This window comes from Myxocyprinus asiaticus, chromosome 38, assembly GCF_019703515.2.
Source record: "Myxocyprinus asiaticus isolate MX2 ecotype Aquarium Trade chromosome 38, UBuf_Myxa_2, whole genome shotgun sequence".
NCBI classification, from domain to species: Eukaryota; Metazoa; Chordata; class Actinopteri; order Cypriniformes; family Catostomidae; genus Myxocyprinus; species Myxocyprinus asiaticus.
The window spans coordinates 13396587-13412518 of record NC_059381.1 but is presented as its reverse complement, the minus strand read 5'-3'; the positions used below and the strand labels follow the sequence as shown (position 1 = coordinate 13412518).

Sequence of the window (15932 nt, the reverse complement as noted above, 5' to 3'; positions counted from 1 at the left end):
GCCGCCATGCTGTTTTCAGTCACCTACGGAAGCCCGGTAAGGTCGAAAGACCAGAAAAACGCACGCAAACGCATCGTCGGATGGGTTAACAGTTCGTCTTGTAAATATTCTACAGGACTCACAGTTCAGGTGACACTTCAACATGAAGAAACATGTGAAATTCCTTGAGAACAACAGCGACAAAAGTGGTCTGTACCATAAAACGTCTTTTTTGCCATCAAGGTAAGATTAAAATGATAAGATGACTGGTATAACATATTTTACGGTGTTGTTTTCCAAGTTTTCTTGTAAGTTTAATGATCCATATATGATAATGTGGTCTGAACAGGTCTTCTGGGCTCAACCATGTGGATGGTGGTAAGTTTGTCCCATAATTAATTAATTAATTAATTAATTAATCAGATTAGGAGTCTGTTTGCTGCCTCTGCACTATTAGCTAATAAAATACTTAAATTAAACAGTTGTTTACTGTTTCCCTTGCAGTACATACTTAAATGAGATGATGCGTTAATTTGCATTAATAATGTGTTAATTTGTCTTTTTTTGCATTAATAATGTGTTAATTTCAGCTTTTCTTCAGCTGAACACAAATGACGATCTTTAAAAGAATATCTCAGCTCTGTTGGTCCATACAATGCAAGTGAATGGTGGCCAGAACTTTGAAGGTCCAAAAAGCACATAAATGTAGCATGAAAGTGATCCATAGGTGACGTGCACAGACCTTAGCAGGGGCAGGGGCAAAATGACATGGACAGAGTTAGGAGGGGGGGTTGTGCTGTTGTATAGACACCTCCACTTAAATCTTCGCGCTCTTAAAGGCACCTCCGCTTAAAAGGGCACCTTACATTTGTGAAGGGCACCTTTAGATTTGTGAACGAAAGGGGCAGGGGCTTGCAGACCTGTAGCCCCCGTTCTGTGCACGTCAGTGTCCATATGGTGTCAAATGGATTAATTTAATGCTCGCTTTATATGCTTTTTAAACCGTCAAGGTTCTGGCCACCATTCACTTGCATTGTATGGACCTACAGAGCTGATACATTCTTTTAAAAATCTTCGTTTGTGTTCTGCAGAAGAAATAAAGTAATACACATCTGGGATGGCATGAGGGCGAGTAAATGATGAGAGAATTGTAATTTTTGGGTGAACTATCCCTTTAATCTCTTTTTCCCTATATGCAAATTTAATGTAGCCAGCATTATGCTTCAGTGTTAATGAGCAAACAGACTCATATGCTTTAAATCATGTTTAATCCAGTATAAATTACACTTTTAAATAACTTGTATTATTTATTTTTTTACTGCCCTAAAATACCGCATTTATATAGCACTTATTTTGCATCCTAATTATAAGCACAGTCTTCAGTCAGAATTGGTCACTAACTGTACATCATCAACCTGTTGTTTTTATCCATTTGCACTAGAATTGTGCAGTATATTTGAACTAAGGACACAACCATTTTATCTCGTCAGCAACCTGACAGGTTTTTTTCCATACGGCTACAGTAGCAAGCTTTATCTGCGGAAATTACAGAAACGTTACACCTGAATAATTTGGACAGAGTAACCAGAGTCTCTGACCCCATTGAGTTAAATCCAAGACCAAACAGACGTTCCCAAGAAAGCAATGACAAATGACTCTAACACAATCTCAGCATTTGAACTATAGGCTACAATATTTAATTCATGGATGTGTAACTACAGCGTAACATCATGCTGTTCCATTGTGGAGTATTCACTATGCATAGCCAATAATTACAACTAAACTGTCATGTATATCATGTAGTAAACCACTATCTGGTAGTTATGTTATTATGCTATTACTGTATAACAATTAAGGACACTCAGTGTAAAATGTAACTGAATATTCAAATGAGTATTTTGCTTATCTCTTTATGTAGATAAAACAAACCCAAAATTTGGACATGGAATGCAGAGAGCAGTACCTGTTAAAGTGGCAGAACAGAATCGTGACATGAAAACTATTCAGATCCCGAAGACCATGACTGCTGCTCCATTTTTACAGGTATTTCATGAAAATATACTGTGGGGTCCAAAAGTCTGAGACCACTTTAAAATTTTTAAATAAAGTTAGTTACTTTATGACATAAAATTAATATGTAAGATTATGCACGATTTCTGGGACACTAATCGAATGATCATTTTTTAAAACAGATTTTCTTTTATTGAAGCACTTTGGAACATTTTCAAATCATGCTGGGGTAACATAGATAATCAGGTTTTGCACAAACTTGTTGAGTTCAGCTCTCCATTTAAATTGTTACACTGTAAACCCTAAAGTTGACATTACTGTAAAAATCAAGTTGTCTTAATTATTACTTGAAATGTAAAGTTTTGGAGTCATAACTCAAATATTTAAGTTCATTGAACTTATTTTTCTTAAAAATCCATAGACTTAAGATTTGAAGTGTTAATAACTCAAACTATTGAGTACAAAATTGAGGCTACGGGGAATACCCACAATCCCTTGCTGCTTGAATTATGTTTCCTTGGTCAGAGGGAACAGATTGGGGAATTTAAACACTTGTTATTAAGAATTCATAGATGTTTTAGCTCTTTTGTTGTATTATTTATGCTTTGTTGCAAATAGATGTTTGGTGTAATGTCACCATTAGGGTGATCTGTGTCTCTCTGGTCAAGTTGGACCCTGGTCACACTATCTCAAGTTCTCTTTGTGCATGTGCAACTGAAGTGCATATATGCATTTCTGTAAAGAATTATTTAATAACTGACCTAGAATCAGTTATCATCTTTGAGCTGTGCTGTTGTTTGATCTAAAATTGAATCAATTCAATTAAAATGTACAACAGTAGAAACAACAATATTTTAATTCAAATCTGAGTCTACTTGCATGTAGTTAACTCAACTTAAATAGTTAAGTTCACTCTACTTGAAAACAAAGTTAATTGAACTTAAATACTCAAGTTTTGGGAGACCCCATTAGGCTACTCAATGGAAGTGAGGGAACAAATTACTCAAATGAGTGCAATTAACTTATTAGGGTTTTCAGTGTAGCTGATAATATAATATGTAATGTAAAATGTGTAAAAATGTAAAAAAATAAATAAAAAAATAGAAGCACTTTCACTAACGTCTCAGACTTTTGAACCCCATTGTTTGCAATGATTATATGTCACATTTACAATGATTTGTATCTGTTACTAAAATATGGTAAGATACACACTGAAAAACAGGTAACAAATAAACTCTTGGTTTCAGCATCCAGGCTTGACACCAGGACAAAAGCGGTTTCTGTACAGTATTGCAGAGGCCTACAGCACGGATCAAATGCGGCAGCTAATATGCCAACATTATATGAATGTATTACACCGGTGTATCAGGACAGGTAAACAACATTTTTTTTTTTTCTGTTAGTAATCCAATTTATTATAATGAAATATTTAATGTATGACAGACTTGAAAGTAAATGTGAAACAGCAGAAGTCAATATACACCCCAGAAGTGGAATACATCACAAACCCTCAAACTACAACTAGCAAGACAAAAGAAAGTGGAAAGAGATATTTGACTGCAGAAAAAGTCAAGAAAACAACTTTCCCTAAAATCATAGATCATCAAAGGTGGGAAAATGAACACAGGGTAAAAATATTGTACAATATGCGAGTAATTGTGAAAATAATGAATTGTGACCCTAATATTTACGACATAGAGTGTCTTCAAGATTGCAAAAATCGATTACAGTACAATCAAGAGCAAGAAGAATGAAAAGTAAGACTACTTTTGCGAAACATGCCTCTTTACATGGTAAGTATGCAGCATTACAGACCATTGCAAATGTGCTTAGGTATCTTTCTTAATGATCCTGATATTATGAACACTTCAGGTTTCTAATTCCTGTTTTAAGCCAGTTTAAAGCAAACAGCTGTATTTAACATTCTCCAAAATGAACTGAAATGTTCAGGATCACGCCTATCGGATGTTGACTTGGAATGGGAGGTGACTGACATGGATTCTTATCTCTCTGGACAAATGTGCAGCCTGTCTTTCAATGATTCGGAAGAGGATGAGGACTTCCTATTCCCTACCTAAAACACGTTTGATATATGCTTTAGTAATTAATGAAAATGCATGCATAAAAATTCACACATACCTAAGAATAATGATGCAGTTCTAAGTGAAAGGCTGATCCATACATTTTAATGCCAAATGTGTTAAGTGTGGTACAGTCTCTTTAAAAAATAAAATAAAAGATTACATTTTTCATGTGAAGTGGTGTTTTATTGTATGAAACATGATTTCAAACGTCTTATGGCCTTGAAAAATTAATTAGGGCACACAACATATTAACAGACTATTTCTCGCAGACATTTTGCAAATAATACAACATTATTGCATTCTCAATGACCATCTGCTGAATCCACAAACTCAAAGAAACAATGACATTCTGATGACATATAAACAATATATTACATTAAAATAGCCTAAAGTTATGATACAGCATTTGTATGATGGTGATCTTCATGTGAGAGGGAATGACAAGATTAACATCCTGAAAGAAGGGAGCCGACACCATCAACGGTTTTAAGACTTCTTGTATTCGATTCTCTCGACTTTGACGTCGTCTCCAATGAGCTGGTAGACATACGTTACAACTGTGGAGGCTTGAATGTCCATCAAAACAAACGATGGTGTAATGTTGCTGTGAAGAGACAATTTAATAATAAATGTTGAGTACATTAACAGTACTATATACAAGTGTAAGTCAGAAGTTTACATACATCTTAGCCAAATACATTTACATTTAGTATTTCACAATTACTGACATTTAATCATAGAAAACATTCCCTGTCTTAGGTCAGTTAGGATCACTATTTTTAGAATGTGAAATGTCAGAATAATAGTAGAGAGAATTATTTATTTCAACTTTTAATCCCTTTCATCACATTCCCAGTGGGTCAGAAGTTTACATACACTTTGTTAGTATTTGGTAGCATTGTCTTTAAATTGTTTAATTGGATCAAACGTTTTGGGTAGCCTTCTACAAGCTTCTTGCAATAAGTTGCTGGAATTTTGGCCCATTCCTCCAGACAGAACTGGTGTAACTGAGTTAGGTTTGTAGGCCTCCTTGCTTGCACACGCCTTTTCAGTTCTGCCCACAAATTTTCTATCAGATTGAGGTCAGGGTCTTCAGATTGAGGTCTTTGTGATGGCCAATCCAATACCCATTTGTGACAAAGCTTTAACTTCCTGGCTGATGTCTTGTGATTTTGCTTCAATATATCCACATAATTTTCCTTCCTCATGATGCCATCTATTTTATGAAGTGCACCAGTCCCTCCTGCAGCAAAGCACCCCCACAACATCATGCTGCCACCACTATGCTTCACGGTTGGGATGGTGATCTTCAGCTTGCAAGCCTCACCCTTTTTCCTCAAAACATAATGATTGTCATTATGGCCAAAAAGTTCAATTCTTGTTTCATTAGACCAGAGGACATTTCTCCAAAAGTAAGATCTTTGTCCCCATGTGAAAACTGTAGTCTGGCTTTTTTATGGCGGTTTTGGAGCAGTGCCTTCTTCCTTGCTGAACAGCCTTTCAGGTTATGTCGATAAAGGGCTCGTTTGTCTGTGGATACAGGACTGTCGATATAGATACTTGTCTACCTGTTTTCTCCAGCATCTTCACAAGGTCCTTTGCTGTTGTTCTGGGATTGAGTTGCACTTTTCGCACCAAACTACGTTCATCTCTGGGAGACAGAACGCATCTCCTTCCTGAACGGTATGATGGCTGCGTGGTCCCATGGTGTTTATACTTGCGTACTATTACTTGTACAGATAAACGTGGTACCTTCAGGCATTTGGAAATTGCTCCCAAGAATGAACCAGACTTGTGGAGGTCCAAAAACAAATTTCTGAGGTCTTGGCTGATTTCTTTTGATTTTCCCATGATGTCAAGCAAAGAGGTACTGAGTTTGAAGGTAGGCCTTAAAATACATCCACAGGTACACCTCCAATTCAGTGCACCTCCTATCAGAAGCTAACTGGTTAATTGCCTAAAGGATTGACATCATTTTCTGAAATGTTCCAAGCTGCTTAAAGGCACAGTTAACTTAGTGTATGTAAACTTCTGACCCACTGGAATTGTGATAGTCAATTAAAGGTGAAACAATCTGTCTGTAAACAATTTTTGGAAAAATTACTTGTGTCATGCACAAAGAAGATGTCCTAAATGACTTGCAAAAACGATAGTTTGCTGATATTAAATCTGCGGAGTGGTTAAAAAATGAGTTTTAATCACTTCAACTGTATCATTGCATTTAACCAGGGATTAAAAACTGAAAATGAGCAAGATTTGTTTTGCAGAACGTAATCGAAAATGAGAACAAAATCTAAAATGACTGTAAAAATTACAATTTAAACAACTTTACAGCTTAAATAATACATGAGTTTTAACAGAAGGAATGTAGGTGCTTTTATGAAATTATAAGCTTCACAATTTTGCCTTTAAACCCTCCAAAAAATTGACCCATTCACTTCCATTGTAAGTGCCTCACTGTCATTTTTTATTTATTTTTTTTTAAGAAAAGGAGGGACGATTAAATGTTTTTTCGTAATCAACATTATGCCACAAATGCTGTTGATCTTAACTTGTACAAAATACTCCTTTAATCATAAAAAAAAAAAAAAAACATTCTAACTGGTAACCATTTTGAAAAGAGTTCATGGACCCCCGAAGCTGGAATGTAAAAATATCATTTTTGCTCAGAACGAATAAAAATGACAAACATTTAGTTTCTAATCCCTGTATACCTTCTACGTTACACAAGATGTGAAAGAGATGGAAGTAAATGTTATACCTTTCCAATGCACTATAGGCCCCTGTGGCTGAACCAGGGTTAATATAAAATTTGTTCTCATTCTCAAAAGCCTCAAATTTGTGCGTGTGTCCAGAGATCAGGATATCCACGTCCAGCTGCCTTTGAAGCAGTCCCAAGCTGGCCATGTCACCCCAGGGGATCACCTGGTGGCCATGGATCAGACCGATCTTAAACTGCCCCACTGTCACCACCTTCTGCTCTGGGTAATTCAAGTTCTATCATTTAAAAACAAGAGAAACAAGCAATATGGGTGGTTAAACCAGTACATAAGAGTCTATGATAAACTGATACATTAAATGGATGATTCACCCAAAAATGGTTCACCCGTCTCCTTTTGTGTTCCATGAAAGAAAGTCATGAAGGTTTGGAACAACATGAGGGTGAGTAAATGTTGACAGAATTTAAATTTTTGGATGAACTAAACCTTTAAATGAGAAATGGAAATAAAACTCAACCTCATCAAAGTCTCCTCTGACAATGTGCACGTCTCCAGCTAATGTTTTCAGGTAGTCATAGCTCTCCTTTGTACAGAGGTTTCCTGTGCAGAGGATGTGCTGAATCTTGCCAGGCACCAGTAACTTCTTGAATTTGGCAGGTAGGGTGTTGCATCGATGGGGAATGTGCAGGTCACCTAACACAAGGACCAGCTATTGGCAAAATTAAACTCATTAGTGTACAAACCTTGATGTTTAACTGCTGCTGGACACTAAGAGTAAAGAAAAAGGGAGAGTCACAAGCAATGGATTGCTGTCTGAATAAAATCTTTATCCAAAAAAGCTATATATATATATATATATATATATATATATATATATATATATATATATGGGAAAGACTGTTTTGCCTTTGTAGTCTATATGGAAGTTTTTAACATTAAGTAAAAATGGGATGAGGTTTTCACCAGACAGCAATTAGATTAAAGCCTACATTTTTCAGCTAAGCAAAAGAGCTTCTAAGAATGTTAGCTAACTCTGTAAACCTAAACATAGGATGAGATCAGACCACTCACATTCAATAAAAGTCACTCACATACATAAAACAAAGTTATGTAGAAATAGATTTGTGGCATTAGAGATATGTGAAAACATAATACCGCACACTCTAAAGAATCAACAAATCAAAAGAAACAACAATGGATTCTATCATAACATTCTAAATAACCTTGGCTATGTTCGGAGTAGCATACTACAACTATTTCTGCAATACACAGCATGTCTACTGTGCACAGTTTGTACATTTTCTGTATGCATGAAATAACCTGAGGACCTATTATTTTTAGATTTATACTGCTAAAAAGTGCAGTACACAACAAAGAACACTGCATAGAATAATGTTTTCCACAATGCACTGCGCTCAACTTGATCTTTAATTTTCAGTGACAAATTACCTGAAAGTGATATCTTTATTATCTCTTCCTTAACTCATTATTTTATTATTTTTATCAGATGCCAAAAGTTAAGACATTACACAAAATTCAATTAAAATGCAAACAGTTTTTATGCAAATGAAAACTGTACCTGTTTTTACCTACAAGATGATAAATGGACAGCCTTTTTAAAATTAAGCCGCAGTCACACTAGACTTTGAGTCTGCAAAATTATTTCGGATAACGCAATGGACACGCTTGAGGGTTTTAATAAATAAAAAAACTGGTTTTAATAAATAATAAATCACAATTAGCAAATAATAGCCAATTATATTTAAAATGTTAAAATATGCCATCTAGTCACTTTCCTGCAACAATAAAACACACAATTTTGAAATATGTTTTCTTTGTATTGAGCCAAGAGGTCAGTGTGTGACGTTTAGATCTTCGATTGTTCTCATGTTTTCTCATCATACGAATTCTCAAGAGTTCAACAAACTTGGGCGGGGTATTTATAAAGATTTCCAGATTTGATTTGGATTCAGAAGCTCTCGATATGATATTGATTCATATGGGTATATTTCATATTTCATTTAATTTATAATGTCCATTTTGCTTATATATATCAAAGAAATTCTCCCAGCTAATGCTGTTAATTTTACAGGGGACCTTCTAACTAGATACATTACAAAATATAAAATTTTACAAATTGTAATTTATTTGTTTTTTGTTATTTTGGTAACATTTTAGCTTTTTAAATGTGTATAATCCATGTGTTCCATCAATAATTATGATATTACATTGCATATGTTATATTTTGTAACATGTTTATTGTTTAATGCATAACTTAAACTATTTACAAGTTTTTACATTGATTTGTAGAACACGTGCTAAAAATCGGTACTGTTTCTTTAAGAAAACTGGCAGTTCTGTAAAAAAGCATCTGTAAATGAGAGCATATTAACGAGAGCGTCCTTGAATGGCTTTTTTACCTCATCTGTGCTATACCTGATAAGAAATAAATGTTTATGTTTTGTTTTTGATCAACAACTGACTATAAAGAACAGAAAGGATATTTTCTGGAGACATTATTCATTGACAAAATGTTTGCATGGATCACATCTTTGGACACACATCACATGGAACGAGTCAAATCAAACTTTTACGCTCAACAAAGCAGCAAAAAGATGCTGAACGTCTTAGCCAATATACTACTCAATCTGGTGAGAGAAACCTGAACATTTTCCAGCTAGTGGCTAATCACAGACATTTTTTGTCGCATAGCGCAAAATTTGGTCTCATAAGAGAATTAGGGCTGAAACGATTAGTCGACGTTATCGACAATGTCGACAGTAAAAAACTGTCTACAAAAATTGTAGTTGTCGAATAGCCGTTTGATCTCATTTAACGTAACATGAGATCATATGAAACTCTAATGATGACGCGAGAGATCAGCACTGCAGTTCGCGCCTGACTGAGAAGAATTACACAGCTCACAGTCCAGATGCACTCCAAACTTTCCAAACAGCTTCAGGTGACGTACATCGCAAAGTATGAGGGAATTATAATGCAAAAATGCAAAATAAGTAAATACAGAAGCACTCTCGTTATGGAATAAGCAGAGCTACTGCTCCGCTGAGCAAAACTTGCGTGTTGAGCGTTTTTAAAGTAAACACCCCAGCGTTACATCTTTAATGCAGTTATATTTCATGCGTTATAGCTTTATTAAAGTTAAAACAATACGGAAGCAGATCATGTAAATAACTACAAACTCCGAAACTGGCATTTCTCTGTGCGGTCAGCACCTCTTCTATGAGCTGTGCAAATGTCCCGATCTAAGGGGGAGAGATTGAAACTTCACCTGGTTGAGGGAGGCACACTCTGTCACAGGGACACTCACCCTTCGAGCACGCGCTTGCTGCAGCTAGATTATAACGTGATGGCTCGCAACTTATTGAATCATAATACATGTGTCACTGTGCATTTCTTATCGTGAAGAAAATTGGCAATACGCAGTTTGATTAATAAGAGAGAGTTTGTTTTTTTGTGAGTTAAAGATGGATTGAAGTGAATAGAAAGGTGAGAGAGCGTAGTCTTCGCCACCATTATACACTGCAACAAACTATCTAAAACTCCTTTAAAACAACATACATTTACTTTAGGAGCTATAATGCAGAAGAAAAAATTGTTATCTGAGAATGTTGAATATAATATTAAAAATACAAATATTTTTAAATATCTAAAAATCCTTTTAAAAAGATGCATTCACCTGAGAAGCATATTTAGACCTGTTTTAAGAGAAAGTATCTTAAATATAAGTCTATTTTGTATATAAGCGTATTTTTTCCACTTGGTTATACTTCTGCAAGTGCAGTACTGCACTTGCAGAAGTATAACCAAAATACATTTATATACAAAATAGACTTATATTTAAGCTCTTAAAACAAGTCTAAATATCTTATGTTGCTTCTCAAGTAACTGTATCTTGTTTTAAGGATTTTTAGACAATTTTAAAATGGAAAACAAGACAAAAACACTTGATAATAGGATTTTTTACAGTGAATTTCTTTACTGAATTAAACTTAATAAAAAGTTTTTTTTTTTTCATTTGATTCAGTGAATGTCATTTAGAGGTATTTTTAAAAGATGATTTTGTCCTCTTTATTGTTAGTAAGCACGTTTAATACAACATTTTAAGTCAGGGCACAAGCTGAATAATCAGTTAAGAGCTAATGATTAATCGTTGCAATAATCGCCAAATAGTCTAATAATCGTTAGATTAATCGATTATCAAAATAATCGTTAGTTGCAGCCATAATGAGAATGATTTACTTGCATTGTAGAGAGTTGTGCATTTAGTAAAAGATCAATCTTGGGATTTAAGAATGGATATCAAGATCATTCAAATGAAGATTTTGATGCTTTGGAAGATCAATATTTTACCCAGTCCTGTACAGCGGAATGCAACATTTTGCATGGTCATGAGACAAATGGAGCTAACTACTGTTTAAAACGGTTGTTGTTGCATAAAGTATACTATTAAAACACACACACACACACATACACACACATTAGGCAGTTTTCAGTGTATCCTGCGCAGTATGCAGCACACTAGTATTCCATTCCGAACATAGCCGATTTTTCCATGTGATCACTATGTTTGGAGCAGCCTCACTAATACTATAATTTGACTGTGTCTAAAATATGCATAACATTTTTTTCATCAAATATACAAAACACAATATATGTTGCAGCAATGCTTAGAAATATGATATATTGTTAAAATGGCATGATGATTATGATGGTGTAGTCAGGTAGGTAAGTAATACTTTATTCTCAAGCTGCAAGCTAATACTTGATGATTAGTCATTGCTATTTTATGATCAGAGAGAAATTAAACTATTGTAAGGCTTCCTTGCAAAAGAGTTTAAACAAAATGCACAATAGTGTGGTAAGAGGAATCATGCTAGATCAAGCAGCCCGGAAGCAGCAGCACTATTCTAAAATTCAGAAAGCCACAAGCATGAGAGGTCTGGGTAGGGCACTTACTCTGTGACCAGCCTGAATATAATGCAGTGGTCGATTGGAGACAGGATGGGGAACAGTGGGTGAGGAAAGGTAAGGTGGATGGGGTGTTTGGAAGCATGATCACAACAAAGGGAAAAAAAAAAGATGAAAGATGGTGTGAGACAGAAGGAAACTGAAACAATAAAGTGGATAAATAATATCAAATGGAAAACTCAAATGTTAGTTTAAATGTTAGGTGATTGAGGTTGATAAATGGATAACACTTGCAGCAAACAGTTAGTGTGAAGCTTAGGGTGAAGCAACTGTATGCTGCTGAGGAATCCCATCAGAACATAGTTTCACTTTAATCATGGCTGAAAATCTAAAAGCATTTCAATGTTTTACTTAAGATGGACCACTTTACAGTAGGTAAAAATATTTGCTCTGATTACTTTGTTACAATTAGAGGTCGACCGATAGTGGATTTTGCCGATACCGATTACTAAGGTGGTGGAAAGGGCAGATAACCAAATATTCGCAAATAGTTTTTAAAATCGATTTATTGAAGGTAAAATAAAAATCTTGATCTTTCCTCACTGTGACGGGTAAAGACAAAGAGGCTGCAAATGAGTAAAATCCCAAATGCATGTTTGTTGTGCAACCAAAATCAAATTATATCAATTAAAATCCCAATAAAACCAGAAAAAGTTCAGATCTGCTGCATAACATGGGACTTTTAATTATAAACAAGCCTGAAATGGACTGGGGACTCTTAATTTGAAATGTCTATGCTTCCAGCTCACACAAACACAGTGTGATTTTTTCCCCCAAACCACTTGAGTGCAAACCACAGCCTTATTGAAAACTACCAGCAGGCTTATCTTACCGCTGGTCGGCATCGGATCCATTCACAATCTTTCTGGAGTCTGAACTAATCACAAGTGACTGCATGATTGAAATGACCAATGAAAACGTTCCTGAGTGTTTAGTCATGACTGCGGGCATGGTTTGCGCTCAAGTGGTTTGGGGAAGAAAAAAATAAATATAAAAATCACACACAAGGGAAACAAAACATACACTATTACAATCATCTATAATGTATTAAAATAGAATCATAATAAAGTAAACAAATGGGCTAATAAATACTGTAGAGTAGTAATTAAAACACAGTAGATCATCACTGATCAATAGTAGATCATCAGCGATCGCCTGTCAATTGTAACAGGTGTCTTTTTTTAAATAACATTTCGCATTAATAATCATAAATTAGTCCATAAACAGTGATGGTAACAGAGTCTTGGCTCCCTTACAATGCTCTTTACGTAGATATTCACCAAATTAAGCTTTTCGTGGCCTATATATTCAGCAAATAAAGGGTTTGGCAACAGAAGAACACAGAATAAATATAATGAGAAGAAAAATAATGCTACTATCAGCGTTGATTTTTGCCAATAACGATAGTTTCAAAAAGAAACTATCGGTACAGATTAATCAGTAAAGCTGATATATCGGTCAACTTCCAGCTACAATTCATAATTATTTTCAAAAATATGCTGAAGACGACACAAAAGTAGGTTAATGCTTTGTCTTCTGCCTCTGCCTCATTAAACGTATGTAGACTGGGGATCTTTTTAAAACCAAAAAAAATGGACAAATATTTTAAGTAAGAAATAAATGCAAAATACACATGTATTTTAAATTTAACACCCCTTTAATTTCCAAAAATGGTCATTCTAAAAAATATTCACACTTTTTTAAGCTGCTTCTGAATGACACGGACATAAACATACCACTGAATTTTTTTAATGTATTAGAAGTACTTAGCCTATACTAAACTCAATGTATCACATATTTTAGCTAACGAAACAATTTTGGCTCCTTGAATTTAGGTATTTATAGAGAAAAATTCATTTTATTCTCTTTATTCTGTGTAACAACTACAGTCAAGCACTTTCCAAGAAAATTATATTAATATTAATACTTTATAACATTTACCAACTGATGAACTCAATGGAGTGATTGAGGCATGCTTGGTCGGAGCATTTAATTAACACATTGTGGCATTCATTACAAGTTAATATTGCATCCAAGGTTTGTTTTTCTATTTGAAATACAACTTTTAAAGGGTTAAAAGAGCAAATATCTCACTAGTTTTCAGTTAAATAAAACATTAGCTATTTTTGGGTAAACCCCCAATTTTTGGTATTATTATTGATTTTATATTCAATGTATGTTTTGTGTGAAATCCATTAATAATAATAATTCTAAAAGCAATAACAATGCGTTAATCAAGACGGTAGAAGTACAGTTTCATGTTAGCTACTGGAGGCTAACAGGCTGTTATCATTCAGCATTAACACATCAGATTAGCCGTCGCAAAACTGAAACACGTAATTAGTTAATGTGGCAAAAAATATACTTCAATCCTAACAGATGGTATCCATTTAAGCGAGATTAACCGTTTACATCCTGACTCCCTATTGCGGGAACATGAGATGAACAACTCTGCGCTAGCTCGCTGCTGTCATGTGACCCACCAGCCTTAAAAAAAACCCCCAGCTTTTTCGAAAAGCGGATATTTTATAAATCTACTTAGACTTATGCTTTTAAATGAATTCAAAGATAACGAGGCCTTTCTGATATAAATAATGCTGTCTGATAAGTGTACACGTACCATTTTTGTCCAGCTATGTTTGAAGCAGAGCTCAGGAAGCTGATGTTGACATGCAAGGCCAGAACTCCTCCTTCAGTTCAGCAAACAAGGCGGAACGGTACCTATGAGTGAAACAACCAGACGACCTCTAGCGTTAACATGCACATTTTCATACACCAAAACTACAATTTGTAGGGCTAAGACACACTGGGGTTCGTTAAATGAGACATCCAATGTTTGAAATAAGAGAAGGACACGTCTGAAAAACGCATTAGCTTTTAGCACAACCATGCTGCCTTCTTTTCTCGTGTAATAAAGATATAAATTCTTAATTTCACTACACAGTCTTCATTGTGGGCTACATTCTTAATTGCTCCTTTTCATAAATAAATTATTTTATTTTGTAAAATGAAATTATTGTTATTATTAAATGATTCATCATTATATATATTATTAATGATATATTATGCTATTAAATTATTTTGTCAAATGTACTCTTGAATGTTGATTATAATAATTATGAAATGGGGTTAATAGGCCACCAACTGATTCCCCGATGTCTTAGAGACCGCATAACATTTTAAAATTTGATAACATCTGGATAAGATCATTCGCAATTCTTTACACGATTAGTAGACTTAATTAAGCACATAGTCTTTTAAGTTGTTTTAAATTCTAAAATCCTTTTTAAATTTTAAAATCTTTTTTTAGCTTCAAATTAAATATTTTTATGTGATTCATTTCAGAGCTGGTAAATGTGTTTTAAGACTTAAAACTCTTGAACTCTTGAAATGTTTCTGGAATGCTTATGGAAAATGATATATATCCTTGAAAGAACTGAGTGAGGCTGTTGTTTCCATGGTTCCATTATAATTATTATTATCATAATTTTTTATATCTATATTTTTTATTATTACCATATATTATACAGACCCAAATTTAAAGCTGAAGTATGTAATTTCTGCGCTACTGTTGCCACCAAACGGAATTGCAAAAATACATTTGTTTTCAAAACAGCTTTCTGAATAAGAAGTGATAGTCCCGCCCCCAACTCATGCCACTGGTTAAGTAATGGTTTTGGGGTGGGTCCCTCGAAACAAACAGTGCAATTTTTATAGTGCCACAGAAAGACAGTGCTTACAGTAACCTATGAATGGCTTACTTATAGTTGTCTCTGCATATTAATTTGGGATAGGAAAAAAGAATCTGATGCATGTGGATAGACGATTTTCTTTATTTTATACTTTGCTTATATGATATTATTCTTGTAATCAATTTTAATCCACTATTAAGCAATATTCATATATCCATTTTTATATATTCATTTATCTATGCAGTCATGTCATCAATGTACTTGATAATACTCCAAATGTATGCAGGGATATTAAGTATTTCTTTTCAGTGACTATTTTTGTTACTCTTGATACCTACCTAAGTGATCTTTTTTTTTTTTAGGTTATGATAAAAACAGTTTTGTCTTAAATAATACTGCTTACAAAGTTTTAGGCCCTGAATGCCATCGAGACCCAGGCTGAATGTGTTGTTTTCTCT

General features: G+C 34.5%; 2 protein-coding genes across 2 annotated transcripts; one reads left to right on the top strand and one right to left on the bottom strand.

Moving 5' to 3' along the window:
• The first annotated feature begins 91 nt into the window (after positions 1 to 91).
• LOC127428952 (protein FAM216A) lies at positions 92 to 4433 on the top strand. Its single transcript, XM_051677651.1, has 5 exons — positions 92 to 222; positions 329 to 357; positions 1898 to 2022; positions 3237 to 3363; positions 3433 to 4433. The coding sequence occupies exons 1-5, from the start codon at positions 143 to 145 to the stop codon at positions 3741 to 3743; spliced, it is 672 nt and encodes a 223-aa protein (XP_051533611.1). The 5' UTR covers positions 92 to 142; the 3' UTR covers positions 3744 to 4433.
• On the bottom strand, positions 4235 to 14529 carry LOC127428953 (vacuolar protein sorting-associated protein 29-like). The gene is made up of 4 exons (XM_051677652.1): positions 14403 to 14529; positions 7311 to 7502; positions 6835 to 7070; positions 4235 to 4677 (listed from the first exon to the last, which is right to left on the bottom strand). Exons 1-4 carry the CDS (start codon positions 14403 to 14405, stop codon positions 4560 to 4562), a joined length of 549 nt encoding a protein of 182 aa, XP_051533612.1. The 5' UTR covers positions 14406 to 14529; the 3' UTR covers positions 4235 to 4559.
• Positions 14530 to 15932: the final 1403 nt, after the last annotated feature.